The 22,038-nt window shown below is 41.7% G+C and overlaps 1 protein-coding gene across 6 annotated transcripts in view; it reads left to right on the top strand.

Annotated features, from left to right (window-relative positions):
• The window catches only part of SMOC1 (SPARC related modular calcium binding 1), a 135,250-nt gene that overhangs the window by 75,577 nt on the left and 37,635 nt on the right, over positions 1–22,038 (top strand). For 5 of the 6 annotated variants that reach the window (XM_075105779.1, XM_075105778.1, XM_075105776.1 and 2 more), the window contains 2 exons: positions 7,889–7,978; positions 12,740–12,820. In XM_075105779.1, coding sequence (XP_074961880.1) covers positions 7,889–7,978; positions 12,740–12,820 — 171 coding nt within the window. The remainder of the gene's footprint in view (positions 1–7,888; positions 7,979–12,739; positions 12,821–22,038) is intronic. The other variant, XM_075105777.1, reaches the window with a different exon arrangement.

The raw sequence follows: 22,038 nt of genomic DNA, 5'->3' as shown, positions 1-22,038 counted from the left end.
GGACATGACAATGCCTTCACAGCTTGAGAGTGATTCCACATTAATCAAAACAAAGCTTCTTGTGAAATTCTAAACTGGAGATGGTCTCAAACTACCCTGACTTACCTGCTTCTCCTATGTAGCAGGTAATGCCCAAAGCCACATTTGAACCTTTTTTTTCACATTGCTTCCAAATCTTTGAAGAGGCCTCTTTTGCCTTTTGGGTAGGAATTTGGCAGTGGAGTCTGAAAACTGTAAAACTGTAAGATAAACCTACGCGCAATGACAGGTCTTCTCCATCCAGACTTCCTTGCGTTTGACCTTAGAAATGCTGTATTAACCAAACTGATATCTGATCATCTGCTTCTCTGCCCATCTCTTGTGGATAATTTGCTTTGATAGAAAAGGTCTTGGTGTTGGACCTTGGCCCAAAAATGAACTGAAAATTCTAGTTAAGTTCAAAACAGGAGGACTGTATTGCAGGTTCCTTGTTCTGAATTACTTCTGTATTCAGACTACTTGAGAGAGATATTCCTGCTTCTTGTCCAAAACGTCAAGCCTGCAAAATTGGTTAAGGCTGTAGTTTACTGCTCATAATTTGGAGGGAAACTAGCTGAAAATCAAGACATCTTATTTCACAGATATCAAGGTTTTGGAGGCCTCATTCATTACTTGCTAGAACAAAAGAGAGATCACAAACTTGTGACTCCTTGCTGTCCTCCCAAATTAGTTCATAGCACTTTAGCTGGGATCTTAGCTTGAGAAAGGGCAGAGCAAAGGGTGGGTCTCAATCTTGAATTAGGTGAGTGACTTTGAATTTTTTAAGGTTCTTACTTTGTCTTCTGCTTGGAAGCATGCCCATAAACCTGAGGAAAAATATTATTCATAATACTACATTTCTGTGAGTGGGTTAAAACAACAGCTCTTCAAGTACTGAAGCAAATTTACATCACTAAAAAGTTCACAACCAGCTCAGCTTGATTCTTCAAGCCTTCATGGATGCTGCTTGTTCCTAGAATAACACGTATGTCTCTCTGCATTGGCACCAAAATCCATAAGAGTTTTGCCATCAAAGTGGTAAAGTGTAATGGCTTAGTTTTCAACAGTATTGTCTTCCATGCATCAGTACTAGGAAGATTTTTTTTTCTCCCCTCCTCAAAGGTTTGCATAACTTATAGAAGTGAGTCAGGTATTTAAGTGTTAATTACCATAGGGCTTGGTTCAACCTGTAAAGTTCAAATCTGAATCTGGATCTGAACTTTCCCAGAGGCAGGGGGTGTGTTTAGACATTGTGTTGATTTGACCTGTTACAGTGCAAGCTCTGAAATGTGGGTCCAGATGTGGACTGGGATTCTGTATCTTCCCAAGTATGAGACATTCAGGGCCACTTGTTTTGTTTAAACTGACTCCTGTTAAATGATACAGAATTGAAAAAATAAACTGGATCTCATTTTGGGAAAGGTGTCTACAGCATTGTGTCTGAAGGGTAATGTCTTGCTGTGCCTTTATTTTTTCAAAAGGAGCCATTTGCTGAAAGCTACAAGGAATGAGAAGTTAGAGGGCAGGTTTGTTTTGGCTAATTACTATAGAAGTACCCTGAGAACTTAAGCAGTAAATGAGGACTTTGGATTTTAGAGATACCCTATCTGAATCTCAGGACTCAACAATTTTAAAGCTGCTGAATCCCAGAGACTAGAGCATTGCTATTAATAGAGTGCTGCTCCAGACGCCTTTTGACACATTTTCTTTTGAAGGACCAGGCCCAGGAAAAGAGAGCTCTTTGTTTGTGGTCAGAATAAACTCATTGTACACCCAGACAATTAACTCTTCAATTGACTTGCCAGCCTCTATAAAGCACTCCGGTCCCCTCTCTGTCTCTCTCCAGTTCTATTCAGACACTTAAGCACACCAATGTTTTTTTGTTTATTATTCTGAAAAAGCCCTTCACAAGAATAGTCAGAGCGGATCAACATTGTCTTCCCAGCAGCATTTATCTCTGCCTGGCAGTGAATGTGTCAATCAGGAATCAAAAAGCCAAACAGAGGAAGCTTTGAATTGTGTCACGGGGGTCAGAGTTACTTCCAGCTGTCTGTCCGTGGGATAGGCTTTCTCGCAGGGCGAAGAATTGTGCTGCCATACAAATGCACTGACTACATTGGACCACAAAGTCCTCGGGGCTTGAGTGGCTTTTTTCATGTTGACGCACCTGCAAGGGAGATGTGAGGAGGGAGCGGGGGGAACTAATGCCTTCCAGAAGGCGTAAGGGAAGGCTCCTCGTCCTATCTGGATGATGCCTGGAATGCAGCGTTGCAGTAAACACCACCTGCATCTGTACGGCATACAGCGTAGTTGATGTAGGAAGTGAAAAGTGACTGCAGTGACAATGCAAGTCAGCCTTTTCTGTTAGGAGCTCCTTAAGCCGTACAGAGCCATTTCATGTTTGGCACTTAGGCACATTTTCATCTTTTTAAGCAAAACTCTTCCTTACTTTGGTCTGTATCCAAGTGTTTGTGGGTTGTTATATCCAAAGGGAGCATGTTGTTGCTGTTTCTTAAAAAGAAGGCAATGAAGATTGAGAACTCACTTTTGCTAATTTGGTTTAAAAAGTTCAGGTTTTTTTTTTAACAGCTGTGGGATCTCCTTGTGTAGAACTGGAAAAGGGTGTGAAAACCTGGTAGGGAAGTATACCTGCCCTGGTGCATTTCCATTTTAGCTGCTTGGCAAGAAATTATCTTGATTTGGATGGATTATAAGAATTTCACATTTTTTTGGCATGACTGCTAACTTTCTGCATTTATCTTGGTGATATGTGTCTCTGCATAAAAGTTGCATAGACTGTTCAATAACTTGACTTGCTAAAATTGTTTTACTTGATGTAGGGAAGGATTGTGATTAAGAAAACAATTTGTTCCACCCCTATAATACTGGAAGGGACATATTTTTGTGCAAGATACCTGTACAGTGCAAAAACAGTTTTTGCTGTCTCTTTTAATACTTAAAACAACACCCCCAAGGCAGGTGTTAATACATAGAAATGTCAAGGTTGTAAAATTGCATCTTCAGGATTCAGGAACTGTACAGATACAGGGAGCTTGAGTTGACCTGGCAGGTCTTTGTTACATCTGACCAGAGTTACTAAAGCCACAGAAAGGTGTATGTGCGACTTAAGTCACTCAGGAGTGCTTAAGCCTAGGATAGCTATTCTCCCTTCCTGTTGACTCCCCAGACTCGCTAAAGGTGGGCTTTGCTACATTGAACAGGACATGCTAAGAATTCACTCCATGTCCTGGCTATCTGCTCGAAGTTGCCTATTTAGCTTCAGCTATGCTCTGTAATGGCTCATGCAAAACCAGATGATAAGTGAAGGAACCACATGACACTGGAGGAAGGCTGCCTCCTAAGCTACGCACTTAAAATCGTCATCCTCTTGTTCTATCAGGCTGACTCAAAGTCTGGGAACCCTTGATGTTCAAGCTGCAGACTTACAAAAAACCCTAGGTTTTGTACAAGGCCTGGATGGTTGACCCTTTAAACACTAGCACTTTTTAAAAAGCTAGAAAAGTTTACTGAGTGTCTCATGGATTCCAGGGAGAAGACAAGGATGTACTGAAGGTTGAGGTTGCTTAGGGAGAGTATAGATCTTAGTCTATTAATGTGGTGATGCAAGTATACAGATGACTTTCGTAGCGGGTATGTTTTCCTGGGTAGGAGACGTGATATGAGAGGTTAATTCTATCACCTAACTTTACCCTTTCTTCAGCTTCTGTTAGGTGGCTTGAGGCAAGAGCAGTGATTCACAGGAGCAGGCAGTTACTTCACATTTTTCCATAGTAATTTGTTTTTTTCTGTGTCAGGGAGTTTACTTTTCCCAGACATAACTGGAGTTTTTTGTGGTCTCGGTGCCCGTTGTTCGGAGTAAAAAGATCATTTTAACAGTAGTCTTTCGCGTGAACTGAATTTCCTCTCCTTCAACCCCAGTGTATACTGCAGTAATTCTAGAAGTAATACTTGTTAGATATTCTACAAGGGTAAGGGAGGGAAGCCCTGGTGGGATTTCTTGCCATCCACTAGCAATAGGTCTGAGTTATTGTCAGGCTAACACAACAAAAACTGTTCTTAAGCTTACGAGCCCCTCACAGTGGTAGTGGGCTTCTGGTTTATAGCCATGGTATCTTAATGTGAAAATGGCTTAGGGAGAGTTGTTTGGACTTGCCTGTTTCACTCTTACCAGTGATAAGATAAAAATACCATTTTAAAGTTGACACTAGTTGAGTCAGAAAAATCAGTTTAACATTGGCAAGTGTACCCTAGGAAAAGGAGGCTTACTGGAAGAGAGTTTTCTGGCTTAACTGTGTCCCACCAGAAGTATTCTGAGTGATGCTGTCTGTATTCAGTGGTTGTCTTGGAAAAATAAAGTGGGTATTCATGTTGGGTTGTAAAACATGGAAGAGAAGCATGCCAATGCACTCTTCATCAAGGCTCTGAGAATGTTCTGCAACCAAGGGAAATAATCTTTGATGGTTCTGCAGTATGAGTTCCTGATCTGGAAGCATTGCCATCTAGAGGGATTAGGAAAGACTTGCTTGACCTCTCTGATCCCTCTGGTTGTGACATGCTCTACGTGAGGAACTATTGCAGTTACACACCTTTTTTGAAAGTGTAGAATTTCATAGCATTTTAAAGAAAGGAATAAATCATTTTTAATGAACATATTTCATGACCTTTGGCCAGAAAGTAACAATATCCTTTGTCTTGTATAATATCACAGGAGACCCCAGGTCTCAGAAATAGCTTGGTTTTTCTGTTCTATGTGAAAATGCTTCTTTAAGGAATACAAAAATGTTTGTTCAAAACTATCAGGTATGTAAAATAAACTTATTCTTCATTTACCAGTAGCAAACAGAGGGAACAAATGCTCAGTGGGAAACAGTGTATTGAGCGAGAGGAAAAATCAAATGAGAGTAGGCAAGTATTAGGGTTGTTCTTCTGCCCAAAGGAAATGGCAGTGAAACTTTTTGCCATAGCTAATTTCAAATTCTCTAGTTTAAGAACTAGATTTTGGTAGTTTCAGAGAAAAGTTGGCATCTGGGAAGTGAGCATGGGATTCTTAATAAAGTGCAATTTTTTATTTTTTTTTGTGACTCTTTCATGATCTTTAAAAAAATCAGATATTCCCTGCTTTTGATTTTTGAAATATGGCGAATGTAATTACAAGGCTCTTGTCTATTGCCTTTTTTTCTTGTACGTGTGGTGAAAGAACTATACTTGCCCAAAACCAAGAAAACTTGAGTAATTCTTCCCTCTATTTGCAGAACCCCTAACACTGTACTGGGCGCTCCTGCGATGTGGACTTAGTGACACTTTGGGCTTAGTAACTCAGTGAGGAAACGATTGTGTAGTTTGCAGCCATTTTACTGAGATGGTCTTAAAAGTTAAACACAGTTCAAAGGTTTGTTTAGTATTTTTGTTTATGTGCTGCATTTTTTTCTGTCACTGTTTAATACCCCTCAGTAGCTTAATGGCTAACTTTATACTAAACCTGCTACAAAGTTCTCTTTCTTTAAGAATGTATTTCACAAATTGTAATTGCTACTGTCTCTGTTCTTCACACACACGAGGCTAAAAGAAACCCCCTGAACCTGAAGCAACTTCTTCCAAAGTTCTCATAATGGTTTGGGTAAAAAGTGTTGCGGCTCAGATCCACTTCTAATTTTTCTTCATTGTTGGCTTCTGGGATGCCACTTTAAATCTGAAAGGCAATTCTGTAATTGCTTGGTGCAGAAGCATTCACGGGAACAATAGGAATAAACTTATTATCATGCTGGTAACTTTTTATGCCAGGTCTCTTGCTATTTCATGTAACTTAAGATATTCACTTTTCCAGTTGTCTTACGACTATCTCTTGCACTTCTGGGTTGGTTTCTCGATCTGTAAAGCTAATCACGCTGATTAAATACTGCTTACGTCTTCATTAGTATGAAGTGTCATACTAAATAAATAAAATGTCATTGCTGTGGCTTCTGGGATCTTGTAGAAGCAAAGCAGACTATCTTGACAAAAAACTGAAGATCGACCACTTTTATCTAAAGATTTCTTCAAAGGGCAAATTCTTCCTTCTTGTAAATTAAGCCAAATTTGGGAAATTTTTCCAAGAAATCAGTTGCTCAAACTTTTAAAGAACAATACCGCTCATTCATATTACTGGTAATATCCAATAACAGGAAAACTCAGAACAAGGGTTGGCTGAGGAATGGTAAGTATTTTTTCTTCCAAATATTTTTTTGCCATGCTTATAATTAAGCATAAAAACAAATACATTGATCAAGAGGGGAAATGATGTCAGGATCTCATGCTTGGTTCTGTAAACCTCATTTACGTCAGTGGATCTCTGAGGTTGAAATGAAATTACCAGCATGCTTTTTCTTTCTGTGAATTAGATCACTTTCTGTGGAAATCCATAAAATTAGCAATCTGTGGAAGAGGTGTTCAGGCTTTTGCTCACTTTATAAAACTGCAAATACAGGTATCGGTGGAAAAATAGTTTACAAGCCTGTGTTCTGTTTCTTCCTTTCCACTTCCAATGGCCTCTTACTTTTGTAACTGGAACCAATATAAGGGAAGGCCGAGGACAGTTACTGCTGCTTCTTGGAGGGGCTGTCCCATGCACCTTTCCTCCAGATGGCTTCTGCCCTGTGCATCTGATAAAGTTGTGGAGATGGTGGCAAGCCTGGCTTTTCTGGAATAGACTTCTCCCTCCAACTTTTTTTTTTGCTGTGCAACTTTCCATTTTAGGTTACTGCCAACTTTGCTGATACGTAGTGTCATCTTTGCTGATAATATATGCAAAAATAGATGTTACAAATTTTAAGTTTTTTAAAGGCACTGTATTCCAAAAAGGGGAATTAAAAAAGCAATTCTGGGCTAACCTCATCTTTGTTTACATCCCAACAATGTTTTAAATTCTTGTCTTCCAATGTAACAAAAGACTTTCCTCTGTAGTTTGTTCCATCTTAGCTTGCCCACAGTCAAAGGTTTTGCCTCAGTTAATGCTATGCCACTGTCCTAGTGCTGTGTAAAAATACTCCAAGCTGGAGCTTGAAATTCAGGTTCCTTTGAGCACTGAGGAGATTAGACTCAGCCTGAGTCTGAGCTGGGTCTGTAGATGTATATGATGGGTAGGCGTACTAAGCCAAACAGAGTGTAAACTCAGCATTTTTCCCTGTGGTCTATCTCTAAATTTTGAGATGTATATTTCCTGTGGAATCTTTTTTCACTGAAGCTTTTAACTATGGAAGACTTGTGGTCATGGAGCGCTCTTTTTTATGGAAAACCTAATCTAAAAGAAGTTATTTTTCCACAATTTTGCAATTAGAAGACATGGCCACAGCACTGCAATTAGAGACTACCATGATGCAGACATTGTAAGAAAAAATACTTGCTATTGACCATCCCTTTCTAACAGCTCTGCAGTGAATGCTGGTGCCAGGTTCTGCACAGGTAAGTTTTGGAAGAGGAGTTTTTCTTTTGAACAAAAAGAATAAGGAGAAAGACACAGTGGGACAGCAATCTCCAGACCTCTGCTGTGTCAGGAAATGTCGTGGGTGGGCTATACAGCCACCTGAAACTAAGAAGGTGATTGCCTGATAATTGCAACAAGGGGAGACTAGCAGGCGATGCACACCAGTGGCCTGGGGAGGATGAGGGGAGGGAGGGAGGCTTCTTTTAAGTCTAGGGGTAGTGCTTGACACATGCTTGCTATGTAAAATGTTATTGCTGTTAGCATAAACTCTGAATAATTTTTTTTAGTTCTGTCTGTCTTCTTTCTCTTCTGGACTTGGCCGGGCCATGTACAAATCCCAATCATTCAACAGTACTGGAGAGTAGATAGTATTTACCTCAATAATGGTAGTTTCTTTTCGATTCTTTTTAACCCTCAATTCAGATGACGGTTCGAAGCCAACACCTACCATGGAAACGCAGCCTATTTTCGATGGAGAAGGTAAGAGCACCCCTTAAAAAAAGAAAAACAAAAAAACCCCCAAACCCAAACGAACAAAAAAGCTACTTCCCTCTCTCTCTTCCCTAGGATTTATGGCTCAAACACTTTCTTTATCCTGCAAAACAGAAAAGCCAGTGAATCTCATAAGTTATCCAAACTTCACAGTGCCCTTGGGACCTCAGGCATTTTCCCTAATCCTTTTACATCCTCCCTTCTTCCCTGGAATCCAACAACACCTGTTGACCAGATTCCTGGGGTAATCTTGGAGGAAAAAGTGTCATGGTGAAAAAAATGTGCATTGAGTCAGGAATAGCAACTCCCTTTAGACTGTTCTTACCCCCTCACTCTCTCTACCCTTGTGATACCAATGCTGGGAGTTTCATGACCTCTGCAACCCATTACAGCTTCATGAAAGGGAAAGTAGTGCTAAACCACAGCTTGTGTATGTTGACTTGGAAGAAAATAGCTGGGAGGATTATTTAGCAACTACTTTCATTGATACACTTACTATTTAAGCAAATGAAGTTAGTGTCCTGGGCCCACCTAATTCATGGCCTGCCAAGGCAGTTTCCTTCTTGAATGGGCTAATCTTGTGATTGTATTATTTTGGAGAGGGAACATCGAACTTTAGCCCATTGGAAGCTCGAAACAAGGATAAAATGGCTGTCATCAGAGGGTTTGAGCCTTTTACATATAACCATAAATACCAGTGGGGATAGTGGTCCTTATGTAGTGAATGGGCCTATTGGCAGCTGCTTAGCTCTTGGGTATTGCTTAGAAGTAGTGCATGTCTTCTACAGATTTAAACCCACAACCATTATAGTCAAGCTATAGACTGAAGTCAGAACCACTCTGTCACCCACCTGAATCTGTGGACCTTAAGGCAGTGAGGGAAAGCCTATGCATTTTCATACTGAACTGCTGTACTTGACACTTTTCTTTTAAAACTGAAACAAGGGAAGAAATGGAGGCTACTGATTAAGAGAAGGCGGTGCTGTTTAACTCCTGCCTTCTTGTAAAAACAGGTGATGGGGTGGCCTTTTTTTGTTGCTAAAATAAGCTTATTTAATGGCAAGATGCTGTAGTCCTGTCACTTCTGTTTAGAGATCGTAGGTTTGTAAGAATCTTCTTGTGAACTTTAAGAAACAAAGCAAAGCCCTCAGAGCAAAAAGCATACTCAAACTGAGGAGACTGAAGCCATGCTGACTATCTCTTGTTTATATCAAAAGAAAGTTCCTCCTGGCAGCAAACTGATGTTGTATTAAATTGCTGTTTGTAATTGCAGCATGCTTCTAGCCTTCAAATTTTACCCTGAGAGGGTGCCCATAGATATTCAAAGGAAAGAATACATTTGTAAAATGCAGAAGTAAGCTGATCTGGTTAATACAGCCTGTTCAGAAGCTCCTTCTAGGAGAAATTCAGCATTTTGGTCATGTAAATAGAACTGGGCAGAGTTCTTGAGAAATAGTGTTGTCAACAGACCTTTTCTGGTCCTTCTGGTAACAGGCAGTCTGCAAAAAAATTTGTCCTATCTTCTATGAAAAACATTTTCAACCAAAAACTTTTGCTTTGATTTGTAGGTGAAATCAAGACTGATAAATGGGCTTGGACTGTATGATGAAAAACTGCCTCTCACAAATCTTGCGATATATTATGCGCGACCTTATCTCCTAGAGAAAATGACTAATGCTATGGCTTCCTGTTGTGTTAGCGGTGTCACTTATGACTTGGGAGAAGAGAGCATGACAGGCAGGTTAATCAAGCTATGCATCAATGAATAACCTCTGCTAAGTTTGTCACTCTGTGTTTTTGTCATCCCTGTTAGTAAAACAGGACTAAATACATTTCAGTGGTTGTTGTAGTGATAAGCATAAGAAAATCCAGTCTGGGTCTGACCAAAAGTTTCTATATCCACTACCTTTGAGCATGCTGTCTGCAACAGTGGCTTCAAGTGGGTGCCTCCAGAAGAGTGTAAGAAGCGTTTAGCCTGGAGAGGAGAAGATTTAAAGGTGACCCACTAGCAGCCTTCCAGTACAGTAATGCATGATGAGAGGCAACAGTCGTAAACTGAAACAAAATGTTTGGACTGGATGTAAGGAAAACCTTAGTAATCACGAGGACAATGAGGCAATGGAACAGATTGTGCAGAGAGAGTATATTCTGTCCTTCCTTTCTGAGCCAGTTGGATAAAACCATGAGCAGCTTGGCCTGTTCTTACAGCTGACCCTGCCTGGAGCAGAAGGTTGGACTAGACACCTCAGGATGTCGTCCTGAACAATCCCTTGATTCCAGCTGAGCAAACATGTCATGATACTTCACTAGAATACTCTCCCAGTGTCTTAGGTCTTCCCGAGGAATGGCTTGCACTTGGTGTCTGACACAAATGTCAGATGACAGAAAAGGGCAGAACAGTTATCCACTCACCTGTCGGGTCTGGACCTTTCATAGATGTTCAAAGCAGTTAAAGACCAAATCCCATTCAATTTCACTGGGTTTGAGATCGGCTGGGCTCCTGAAAACCTGTGTATTCCAAGTCAGGCAACCAGAGCGGAGCTGATAACATGAATGGACAATAAAACTACGGAAATTTTTTCATGCTTTGTTTTTGTGTGCCTGTCTTCAATCCACAAGGGCCATTAAATACACTCAGCTGTCCCTGAACTGTGTTGATACCTCTTGGACCTTAGCACCTGCAAGATGAAGGTTCACTGTTCTCATGTTTTCACCTACATTAGAGGATAATGAAAATTCAAATTTCAGGCATAAGTTCCCCTGTCACTCCCTATCGTCTTCCCTGAGGGCATAACAGAGCAGTGCCAGAGATAATGTAGATCAGATAACTTAAACTGTCCTGTCCAAGGTTTGAATCATAAAGCAGCCATCTTTTTTATAAATTATTTCACTTCATTACAATGCAGATCTCGGTGATGTTTGTAGTGAATCTCCTCTTAGGACAAGATTTTCCTCTGCAAAAGAGTATTTTTGTTAATGGTCTTTGCTATAGTTTTAGATTAAAAAAAAAAAAAATCTTTATTTCCTCCTGCACTTCTAGGCTCTCCTTTCTTTGCGTCCACTCTATATTTAGTTTCAATGTGCAAGTTGTATGCATTTCCTAAATAACTTCTTCAAACATCTTCTCTTTTTGGTAAACTTCACCTCTTAACTCAGTGGGAATCTATTCTTCCCACAGACGTGTTGTTCAGAAGAGTCTACATTGCTTACCTGTATTCCAAAAATTGTCCAGGATAACTGGGTGGAAAATACATTTTTATGGTAGATCCCAAAGGATTAATTTCCTTTTCTTTTCCTTTCTCTTTTTCCTACAACTTCTCTTTCTGCACCTTTCAACCTCACTTAGTTATGCATCATTGTCTTTAAAGGCCCTGACCCCTTCTTTGACACCTACTGACTTTGGTTGTCCCTCCCTTTTCAGCTGTAGATGTACCCAGTCCATACAGTGCAGAGCCAGAGCTAAATTTGATCCCTGATTTAGGAGTCTGGACCCAACACTTTGGTTTATGGGCTTTTTCTGCCTTTGTGCTTCTCCCTTTCCTACCTCTCACCCAGTGTTAAATTTGATGTAGGTCTCCCCCAAAAAGGCCCAAAGTATATAGGTATATGTATGTATTCATAGGAGCACATTATGGCTGAGTGATGATAAAATAGTGTAGTGAAACCTGCAGATAGGGCAATCTTTTTAAAGCAGTATTTAATACTGTTGGAATATCAGTATTCAACCTATATTTCCATATGAAAAAATTCCCTGACCATGATTACAATAATGGCTACAATGTAGCTGAAAACATTTAGAAAGGAAAATTTCCCTTTCATTTTTCCTTTGTGCTTTTATAAAATATAATCAGTTTCTCTAGTAGTCAGCAAGCTTCTCCCTTGCTGAGCAGATCCATGTAAATGTCAATAAGGGAGCAGGAAAACTCATGTAAAAACTTCTCAGAGGAACCTAAGACAAACTCAGGATCTAATATTTAAAGCATGTTCTTGTGGAAACTGAAAATTTTTCAGAAAATCTCCGTTCTGAAAACGTCACTTCAGGAGCACATAGTATCAAGTACTGCTTTGCTCAGTTCTAATGAAATGCTGCTCATGTGTCATTTCTTTGGCCTAGGGCAGGTTCTGCTGGGTTTTGAAGTTGATCGTAACGCCTCAGAGGAGGTGCTCTAAGCACTGTTTTCCCACAAATTTATATTTCAATGTCTTGATTGTAGTGCATCAGACATGCTTTTCTAACAGACTTCCTTTCAAGTCTTTCCAGAAATATCTTCATTTCACTGCCTATTTATTTCTGATTTTGTTGTTGCTTGTTTTAGGGAACTGACTGTGGTCAGCTCTTCTTAGGCTGTTAAAGCAATATTTAAGGTCTGGGTTGACTTTTAAATCTGAATTTCATACATACTTTAGTGGAAACCAACATATACTTTAGCACACAACATAACCTTTGAGATCTCTAAGTCCTGAGGAGAAAGTCTTTAGTCTTGAGAATTTGAGAAGTGGGGATGGAGGGAGGAAAAATATGTTTGTCAGCAGAAAGGTACTCTCTGGAATGGGAATATGAGGTAACCTTGTGGAAGGCTTACAAATAGTGGTTCATAAGAGGTAGAAGACCCCACCAAGGGATGAGCCAATCACTGGTTGGATTGGTTATGGTTTGATTGTAGCGAACATCTTGTCCCCATGAGTAACAACCGTGTGTGTGCGCTAGTTGCTGTAGTTTAAGGCAGTTGTGTTTTTTTTCTCTTTCAGAAATCACAGCACCCACACTTTGGATTAAGCACTTGGTCATCAAAGATTCCAAACTGAACAGCTCCAGTATAAGGAATTCAGGTAATGTTCAATCTTCAAAAAAAAAAAAGTTTCTTTTAACTAGGCTGCAGTCCCTCACCATCTGTTCTTGTTTCATTCTTTCTTCATTGTAGCTATCCTGCTGCTTTTCAGTGTTGCAGGATTTGAAGTGCAGGCTATAAAATAATTTTAGGTAGTGTCCTTTTTTGTGTCCAGAAGGCCACAGTCTGTGTGTGATGAGGGATGTTTCTGTTCTCCCAAACCATAACTGAGGGACCTCTAATTTCTTCATCTGTTAATTCATCCCAGCCAGCTGTCTTCTTTATTCTGTTTGCTGTTTAGCAGTCTTTCATGGATGTACAAACTGATGCATTTGGCTCTGAGATCTGGGCTGTGGTTTTGGTCTAAGCAGTTGTGAAAATACAGAGGGGCTTCTTTTCTAGCAACTTTAAGACTCTTCTTTGCAGGGGATGTTTTTTGATAGAGAAATGATTGGATTATTTCACAACTGAAAGTAGGTTACTTGTGTTTGGGCCTAAGTAAATGCTGAGGTAATTTTTGTGGGAAGACCCAGGCATAAAAATCAGCAAAGAAAAGATCATGAACATAAGTGGGAAAAGGGGGAGCAGGAAGATATGAAGTTAGGAGGTAAAACTTGAGATTAAAGATGAGGGTGAAACTGTGTGGGGTCACTGAAATCACAAGAAACTTGAAAAATCTGAAGAGGAAAGTTAGGGATTCTCTGTAAGAATGGTTTCTATCTGATATATTTTAACTGAAATGGAAGAAAGGAAGAAGGTAAAGGGAATAACAGAAGAAGAAAATTGTCTTAAGCCATGGGTTTACTTTAACATTTAAATAGGAGCAGCTGCTATTGCATATATTTTATGAAAAAATGTGTGCCTAGAACAGCTGTTGGGAATAAATTCCAGAACAGATCACAGAATCAGAGAATGGGAAGGGTTGGAAGGGACCTCTGGAGATTATCTTGTCCAACCCCCCTGCTTGAGCAGGCACACCTAGAGCAGGGTGAGCAGGACCGCATCCAGGCAGGTTTTGAATATTTCCAGAGAAGGAGGCCACACAATCTTTCTGGGCAGCCTGTTCCACTGCTCTGGCACCCTCATAGTAAAGATGTGTTTTTCTCATATTTAAGTGGAACTTCCTGTGTTCCAACTTGTGCTCATTGCCCCTTGTCCTGTTGTTGGGCACTACTGAAAAGAGTCCAGTCCCATCGTCCTGACACCCACCCTTTAGATATTTATAGGTATTGATGAGATCCCCCCATAGTCTTCTCTTTTCCAGGCTGAACAAACCCAAGTCTTTCAGCCTTCCCTCATAAGAGAGATGCTTCAGTCCCCTGTTCATCTTCATAGCTCTCTGCTGGACTTGTTCAGGCAGTTCCCTGTCCTTCTTGAACTGGGGAGCCCAGAACCGGACACAGTACTCCAAATGTGTACAAATGTGTAGGGCTGAGTAGAGGGGGAGGATAATCTCCCTTTATCTGCTGGCCACACTCCTTTTAATGTACCCCAGGATAGCATTGGCCTTCTTGGCCACAAGGGCACATTGCTGGCTCAGGGTCAGCTTGTTGTCCACCAGCACTCCCAGGTTCTTCTGAACAGAGATGCTTTCCAGTAGTTCAGCTCCCAACCTGTGCATAGGCTTGCTCCCTCCCAGGTGCAGGACCTTGTACTTGCTCTTGCTGAATTTCATTAGGTTCCCCTTGGCCCAGCTCTCCAGCCTGTGCAGGTCGCGTTGGATGGCAGCACAGCCTTCTGGTGTATCAGCCGCTCCTCCCAGCTTGGTATCATCAGCGAACTTGCTGAGGTTACGCTCTATCCCTTTGTCCAGGTCATTGATGACTATATTGAACAGGACTGGACCCAGCACAGACCCCTGGGGAACACCACTAGTGACAGGCCTCCAACCAGACTCCAAAAAACAGACCAGGTTGAGCCAGTTCTCTATCCATCTCACTGTCCACTCATCCAACCCACACTTCCTTAGTTTGTCTATGAGGATGCTATGGGAGACAATGTCAAATGCCTTACAGAAGTCGAGATAGACAACATCCGCTGCTCTCCCTTCATCGACCCAGCCAGTCACACCATCGTAGAATGCTCTCAGGTTGGTCAAGCATGATCTTCCCTTTATGAATCCATGCTGACTGTTTCTGATAACCTTCTTGTCCTCTACATGCCTGGAGATGACCTGGAGGATGAACTGCTCCATCAGCTTTCCAGTCTATAGTTTCCCAGGTCCTCCTTCTTGCCCTTTTGAAGACTGGAGTGACATTGGCTACCCTCCAGTCCTTGGGCACCTCTCCTGTCCTCCATGACCTTTCAAAGGTGATGGAGAGCGGCTCAGCAAGAACATCCGCCAGCTCCTTCACCACTTGCAGGTGCATCCCATTGGGGCCCATGGATTTGTGAGGATCCAGTGTGCCTAGGTGATCTCTGGCCCAATCCTCCTCAACCAAGGGGAAGTTCTCCTTTCCTCAGATTTTTCCTCTCTCCTCTGGGGGCTGAGATGCCTGAGGGCCAGCCTTAGCAGTAAAGACCAAGGCAAAGAAGGCATTCAGTAACTCTGCCTTCTCTGGATCCTGCATCGCCAGGGCCCCTTCCTTGTTCAGCAGGGGGCCCACTGTATCCCCAGTCTTCCTTTTGCTGCTGATGTATTTAAAGAAGCCCTTGTTATCTTTGACATCCCTCAGCAGATTTAGTTCCAAGTGGGCCTTGGCCTTTCTCGTCACATCTCTGCATACCCTGACAACATTCCTATATTCCTCCCAAGTGGCCAGTCCCTTTTCCTATGTACTGTGAACCTCCCTCTTCAATTTGAGTTTCTCTAGGAGCTCTTTGGTCATCCATGTGGGTCTCCTGGCTCCTCTGCCAGACTTCTTCCTCCTGGGGATGCACCGATCTTGAGCCTGGAGTAAGTGGTCCTTGAATAATGTCCAGCTTTCTTGGATCCCCCTGCCTTGTATAGCTCTAGCCCAGGGAATTCCTCCAAGTGAGTCTTTGAAGCGGCCAAAGCTGGCCCTCTTGAAGTCCAGGGTCGTAGTCTGACTTGTTGCTCTGCTTCTGTCACGCAGTATCCTGAACTCAACCATCTCACGGTCACTGGCTACCTCCAACTCTCACATCCTTAACCAGCCCTTCTTTGTTTGTTAGGATAGGTTGAGCAGCAGATAAACTGGGACAGCTTGAAGTACCTCATCACCTGGTATTTTTGGATTAGCCAGAGAGCATTCGTGGCACTCAGGAGTTCCCTTAACCTCCCTGTGCCACTCTGCAACTGCAGGGTGAAATCAGTGCTATGTTAGGTGAGGTCCTCTTGCTGCAGAGCAAAAAAGAGCTCTTAGCAGAAGAACATCCATCATTGCTCAGACCCCACTTTTAGCAAGTCTCCTGTGCCATACCTCCTGACTGTTTTTGTAGGAGGGTGGTCTGTGTAGGGACTGCCAGTGGGAATCATCCAGAAACTTCAGATGAGGTAGGAGTATCAGCGTTCTTTAAGGATGTCTTTCATGGGAGAGCAAATGTAGCTTCTCTTCTGTGAGCTGCTGGGACAACCAGCAGCTCATAGTGCAACTGAAGGTGATAGTTTAATATTAAAATCCTATGTAATGGGTCCTACCGATCTTGGAGACCAACTTTCCTTCTAACACAGCAAACCCAGTAGCTATGATGAAAATAAATCTGGGTCCTAGGAGGCTACAAAGGGACTTGGGAGCAAGAATGTCTTTTACTTGAGAGCCCATCTCCCACCCTTTCTTGGCCCAACAGAGCCAAATTAGGCTGGCTTTCATGTTGTAAAGGCAATTGGTTTGTTCAGGTGTTTACTCAAGAAGCTGCCTGATGTAAACAAGAGTTTTGCTCACGGAAGAGTTCTTTTGTAGTTTACTTTTGTCCACTTTTTCTTCAGTTAGTTCAGATGTCATTTCTGTTATTCAAATAAGATTATTGTGGGCTCATGCTACAAATCAAAAATAAATTATTTTCTGGAAAACTCAAGAGGTCTGTAAGAGGTGGTTTCTACAGCAAGCTAAAAGGAGGTGTGTGGTTCATTTGACTCAGCCTTACTGATTGCCCTGACAGACACTCATTTGCTGTAGGATCTCATGTAAGAGACTGGGTTGCCAATTTTTAGCCCCAGATTTCCATGTTAGGCCTTAAAAATACATAGTCATCTTTTACACTGAATTATTGATATCAAGAAATGCTGCCTCATCAAAACAGGGCTATGGTTTAGTTGGTATTAGGTGTGGGCTACTTTATTCTGTTTCTTTAAACCAGTGAAGTCTTGTCCCCTTGTTTGGTACCTTTCGTTCCTTTCATCCCTTGTCATATGTGTTAAAAGGCGATGTAGGGTAGGTGGGATTGAACAACAAAGAGCTGGGGGGCATAATTATAATTTAGAATGAGGTTCTTCAAATATCTTCAAGTCTTGGCTGAAGATGATGAAACAGCTGTCATGAGATGGACATGCAAAATTAGGGGAAGTTTTTAATTCCTTTTGGCCCTTGTCAGCTTGAAATATTAATGCTCAGCACGTTTCTGATTTTTCACTTATTTTTAAGGGGTTAAGGTAAGTTTTACTAGCACAAGATTGGATTTTTGGTTTTGGTGTTCACTCAGCTATATTGTCTCTCTGAGCTTGCACTTATTGTCTTGAAGCAGATATAGCCTGCATCATCTTGGAGCAATTTAATGGGATCACTGAAATTAGAGGTGAGAAAAGACCTAGTAGGTCATCTAATCTACTGGCTTAGGGCTAGTGAATATTTGCACTATATGAAAAGCATCATTTTCTAGTGTAGCATAAATGCCTTAGGCAATAAAGATTTTACTTCTTCCCACAGGAAGCTGCTCTGCTGTCTGAACTCAATCTCAAGATTTTCTTTTTCGTAATATCCAGCATAACTCTTATTTCTGTTGTTTTTCATTAGCCTTGAGTTCTTGAAAGCCTGCGCTATTCCGTGGAGTTTGTATACTGAAGCACTTGACCCTAATATCTCTCCTCTCTGCGGTGGCTATATAGCCCTGTCCTTTGCAGTAGGAGAAGGCCAATGGATACTGCTGTCAGGGGACGTGTGCGGCTTTCTAATCAGCACTGGCATTGGACATCTTGGAAAGCTAACACCATCACTATACCAACCATGGGAGAATTTGAGAATTGCTATATGGAGAAAAATAGGCTTTGTAATTTGCCATCATTGTCTCTGGTCACTGTCAGGCTTCAGAACTAACCACCAGGTAGCTGAGCATTTCAGAGCTCATGACACCCATGTTACCATACACAGCCTGTATCCTGCAAGACCTGCTTTTGAAGTCTGAATGTTCCACCTTCCATTTAGCGTTGACAAACAGAAGAGGTTCTTCTGGAACAGTCCTCTCTTTTGGAACATTTAAGTTTTGCTTGGCATGTGTAAATACTAATTAAACTAGGGATCAGGAAAAGCAAAATGACTCTAGCCTGGTGATTAGAGCACTTGACTGAGAATCTGTATGTCTCGAAGTGTTTTGCCAGTGAATTTTTCTATGCTAAGTAAAACAGTATTGCTAGGAGGAATTGCTAGTGCTGTTATCCCAGCCTGCCTTAAAGAATGAAATGACAACTAAAATCTCTTTCTCGGTAGGATGAGATGCATGTTCAAATCTTCTCAGCCAGAGGCAGGAACCAAAATATGAACATGCTCTAACATCCAGACTGTTGAGTAGCAGAAAAGTATTGTTTTTCTATTAAGTCTTTTGCCTTTATGAATCCTAAAAGCTCAAAAGTAGTTTTTTCTTCTCAGGGCAAGTGAAATATCTAGATTAACACAATACTTGTTTGCTGTGGCAAGATGACAAAAACACTTTTTGATGTTTGTTTTGAATTGATTTTTTCACCTTCCCCAAACAGGCACATCCATGTGTGCACACACATGGGCACCCCAAACTAAGTCTGTTATTTAGCACTGCCCTCTGTGATGTGTCATTTATTTTTATCACTGCCAGAGCAGGAGCTGATACAGATGGGACCTTTGCGGTGGCCATTCTCTAAGCAGCAGGGGTGGGAACTGTCTTTTCACCCTACTTTTAATGTTTTGGCCTCCTACTTTCCTACCTCCTCCCCCCAACTTATTCCAGCCTGAAACAGTCCAAATGATTATTCTTTTACAGTTCTTAATCTAGGGAAACACTTGATAATGTTTCCTGCTTCCAAGAAAATAAATCTAGTGGCCGCCTGTTTGGGAGCACCCTATCTCCACTGAGGAATCCATGTTTGTTCCTCATTTCCAGAGTTGGGTTATCTCTAGATCTATATGTGCTACTTATTGATTTGGTTTTAGTTAGCAAGAGATTCCAGCCTGTATCCAGCTTACCCTGACAACCTTTAAGAAAACCACAGAGTGATGCAATGAGCTCATGCATGGAAAAATAAACAGTTCTAGGGAAATCAGCAGTAGCAGCCTCAAGTAAATATTCTGTAGTCACTGGGGTTTTGAACATGACGTTATTTGAAAGGAAGAATGAGTAATATATTAAGGTTAGCAGCTGAAGACAGGTTTGTGTGTGCCTAGTTTAAAAAAAAAAAAAGGAAAGAAAAAACGCATAGCTGTAAAACCTTGCTTGTTGAATGGGGCCAACTCCATATGGCCTATTCTGTTCAGCTCTGGCAGCCAAAGCATCATGCAGGCATCTCATGTGACAGCTTTCCAGTGATAGAGCTTTCTGCTGCCAGGAGCTCTTAGTGGACAGAGCAAAATGGTAAATGAGCTTTGAAAACAAGACTGGTGGTATTCACATTTCTTTTGTTAATTGATTCACTTGGAGACCAAACTTCAGGGCTTCTCAAAGGGAGAAGCAGCTTGAAAGCTGCATGTCTGTATATATTTTTGCAAAAAGCAGAAGCACATCCTGCTATCCACCCCAAAGGGAGTCTGTGTACTTTTGGGTGGAGCTTGTCTCCAGCGATCCGCATAGAGGGATGTTGTTATATTGTGTACTACCGGGACCTGGGTTCTCTGGCTAGTCTGTGTTCCTTATGTTTTTTTCCCACTTGCAGAAAAAAAAGGCAAGAAAACACACATGGCACCCCAAAATAGCTCCCTCTTTCTAGTACTCACCTAGGAAGTGATACCATTTTGCTGCATGTCTGTCTTAAGGAGCAGGAATAGTGATTGCTGCCAGCGGGAGTGTACTCATGCCTTGGCCATATGGAGTCTTTCTAGGATCCCATACATTAACAAGGAGTCTGCATTTAAGCCACCTATAATCAGTGTAGTTCCTCTTGGCTCAGATTGGCAGGTGAGACTAACCAACATACAACAGGGCAGGGCCTGCTGATTTGCCCTTAAAAAGGAATTTGGCAGTTTTGGTGGGATACCCCAATAATAGCCAAGGTTAGATAAAAGTCTGATTTGTTATTAGGACTTTCCTTTTTAGCTGTGAGGATTAACTCCAAGGAGCTCCCCAGAGTGGGGAGACAGTGCACCCATTTGTGTTGAATGTGTAGTTACTTGGAGCTGGAGCAAATTTCCTTGTGCCTTGGAAACATGGAACACTGCAGAGATCAAGGAGCTGCACGCAGATTTAGCTGAGGCTCTTGAAAAGCAAAGCACTATTTTGAAAGGGGGCATTTTCTCACCTGTCTTTATCCAGTCTTCTCAGCCTTATTCCTTAGCTGTCTTGTCCTACTCTTGGCACACAGCGTTCCCCACCTCATTGTTTAAAGACATGTGAGACTATGGGCTTCTGCTTCTCCTGCTACTTTTCTCCTACTTTCTGCTACTACTAAACTAGTTGTGTTGGTTCCAAGCTGACTGGCTGGCTGTCCATGCCAGTTGTGTTAATGTTACTGTCCAAATGTCTATTACAGGATCATAGGCTCTTCCCCAAAATCTGTGGCTGGTTAGTGTTAGGACACCTGAGTGGGGGAGATGGGTGGAAGCAAAAGTTGATCTCACTTTAGCAGTAAAGCAGGTTGAGAAAGGGAGATAGCCAGGCACAATTATGCTTTAGTGACATCTGAATATGATGTTACAGTGGCATTGGAATTGGAGAATTTTGGTGCCTGGGAATGACAACCTAATGCTGACTGCCATCCTCCTTTGTGAACATTTTGGTACTTCCATCTCCTCTGGGCATACCACCTGGGAATAGTGACTTTTGATCTTCCCCAAAGCTGAAGGGGAAAAGAAGAGTCAGTGATGATGTCAAGAACAAGAGTTCACTGGGGGGAACCAATGAGTAAGAAAGCTTTTGCCTTTTCTACTTCCTCTATTAATGTGTCTTCCTTGGCTCTTGTCCTGCATCTTGAGTCAGTGCGTCCCAACACAGTGCTCTTCTGACTTGTCAAAACTATTGGTCTAAAATCTGTCACTTTACTGTATCACCTGCCAGAACTATTTATCTTCAGATCTCTATTAGTTCTCTCACCCTTTCTTTTTGTGTGTGTTTAGTTTTGAATTCATTTTCATTTAGGTTCTGGCTTTATACCAAACATGGCAATCTCAGGAGAAATTCTTGTTGAGTATGATATGAAAACTTACTAATTCCATTACATTTTCACAGCAAATCTCTATGTTCTTCTCTACTGAGTTCCTGCTTCCTTGCAAGCCAAAATGTGATGCTTCTCCCTTACTTTTTATCCCTCCTTTCCCTCCACCTCCATCTGTGGTTCAACCACCCCTTGCTGTCTTGAGTGCTGCTTGGGAGGCCTTTGTATCTTCCTCCCTCCTGGAAGTTCTGATACATGTGATATATGTGATACATGTGATGCCCAAGCGTGATTCTCTCACAGTCTGTGTGACAGGTGTGGTGAAGAAGGGAGCATGTAGGGGAGAGCAGAAGCAGGGAGGATGGAAGAATCTAGAACCAGGACCCTTCCCAGACAGCCAGCAAACACAGTCATAAATAACATGCCATTGGGGACCAGTTAATCTGCTCTATGAAAAGGTGCAAAGTATACAAGTGGGAAAAATAACATTGTATAATAGTCGGCATGCAACCATAGGTGTTAAACCATATGCAGCTAGGCAAATAAATTAAGCCCCGCCGAGTGCTGTGTGATAAATCATTCCCAAAGAATTCAGTCACACACACACACCGCAACTTATTCTCCCCAAAGAAAGAAAACAAATTACTCTAGACATGGAGTCATAACTGCTACTTTACAGCTGCTAGTTAAGGCAAGTGGACAGGGAGCACTAGGAGAGGGGCAAAGATATAAGAAGCTGGGATAAAAGGGGAAAAAAGCCAACCCTGCAT

Source organism: Phalacrocorax aristotelis, chromosome 10, assembly GCF_949628215.1.
Source record: "Phalacrocorax aristotelis chromosome 10, bGulAri2.1, whole genome shotgun sequence".
In the NCBI taxonomy this organism is placed as follows: domain Eukaryota; kingdom Metazoa; phylum Chordata; class Aves; order Suliformes; family Phalacrocoracidae; genus Phalacrocorax; species Phalacrocorax aristotelis.
This window is presented reverse-complemented; position numbering and strand designations above follow the sequence as displayed.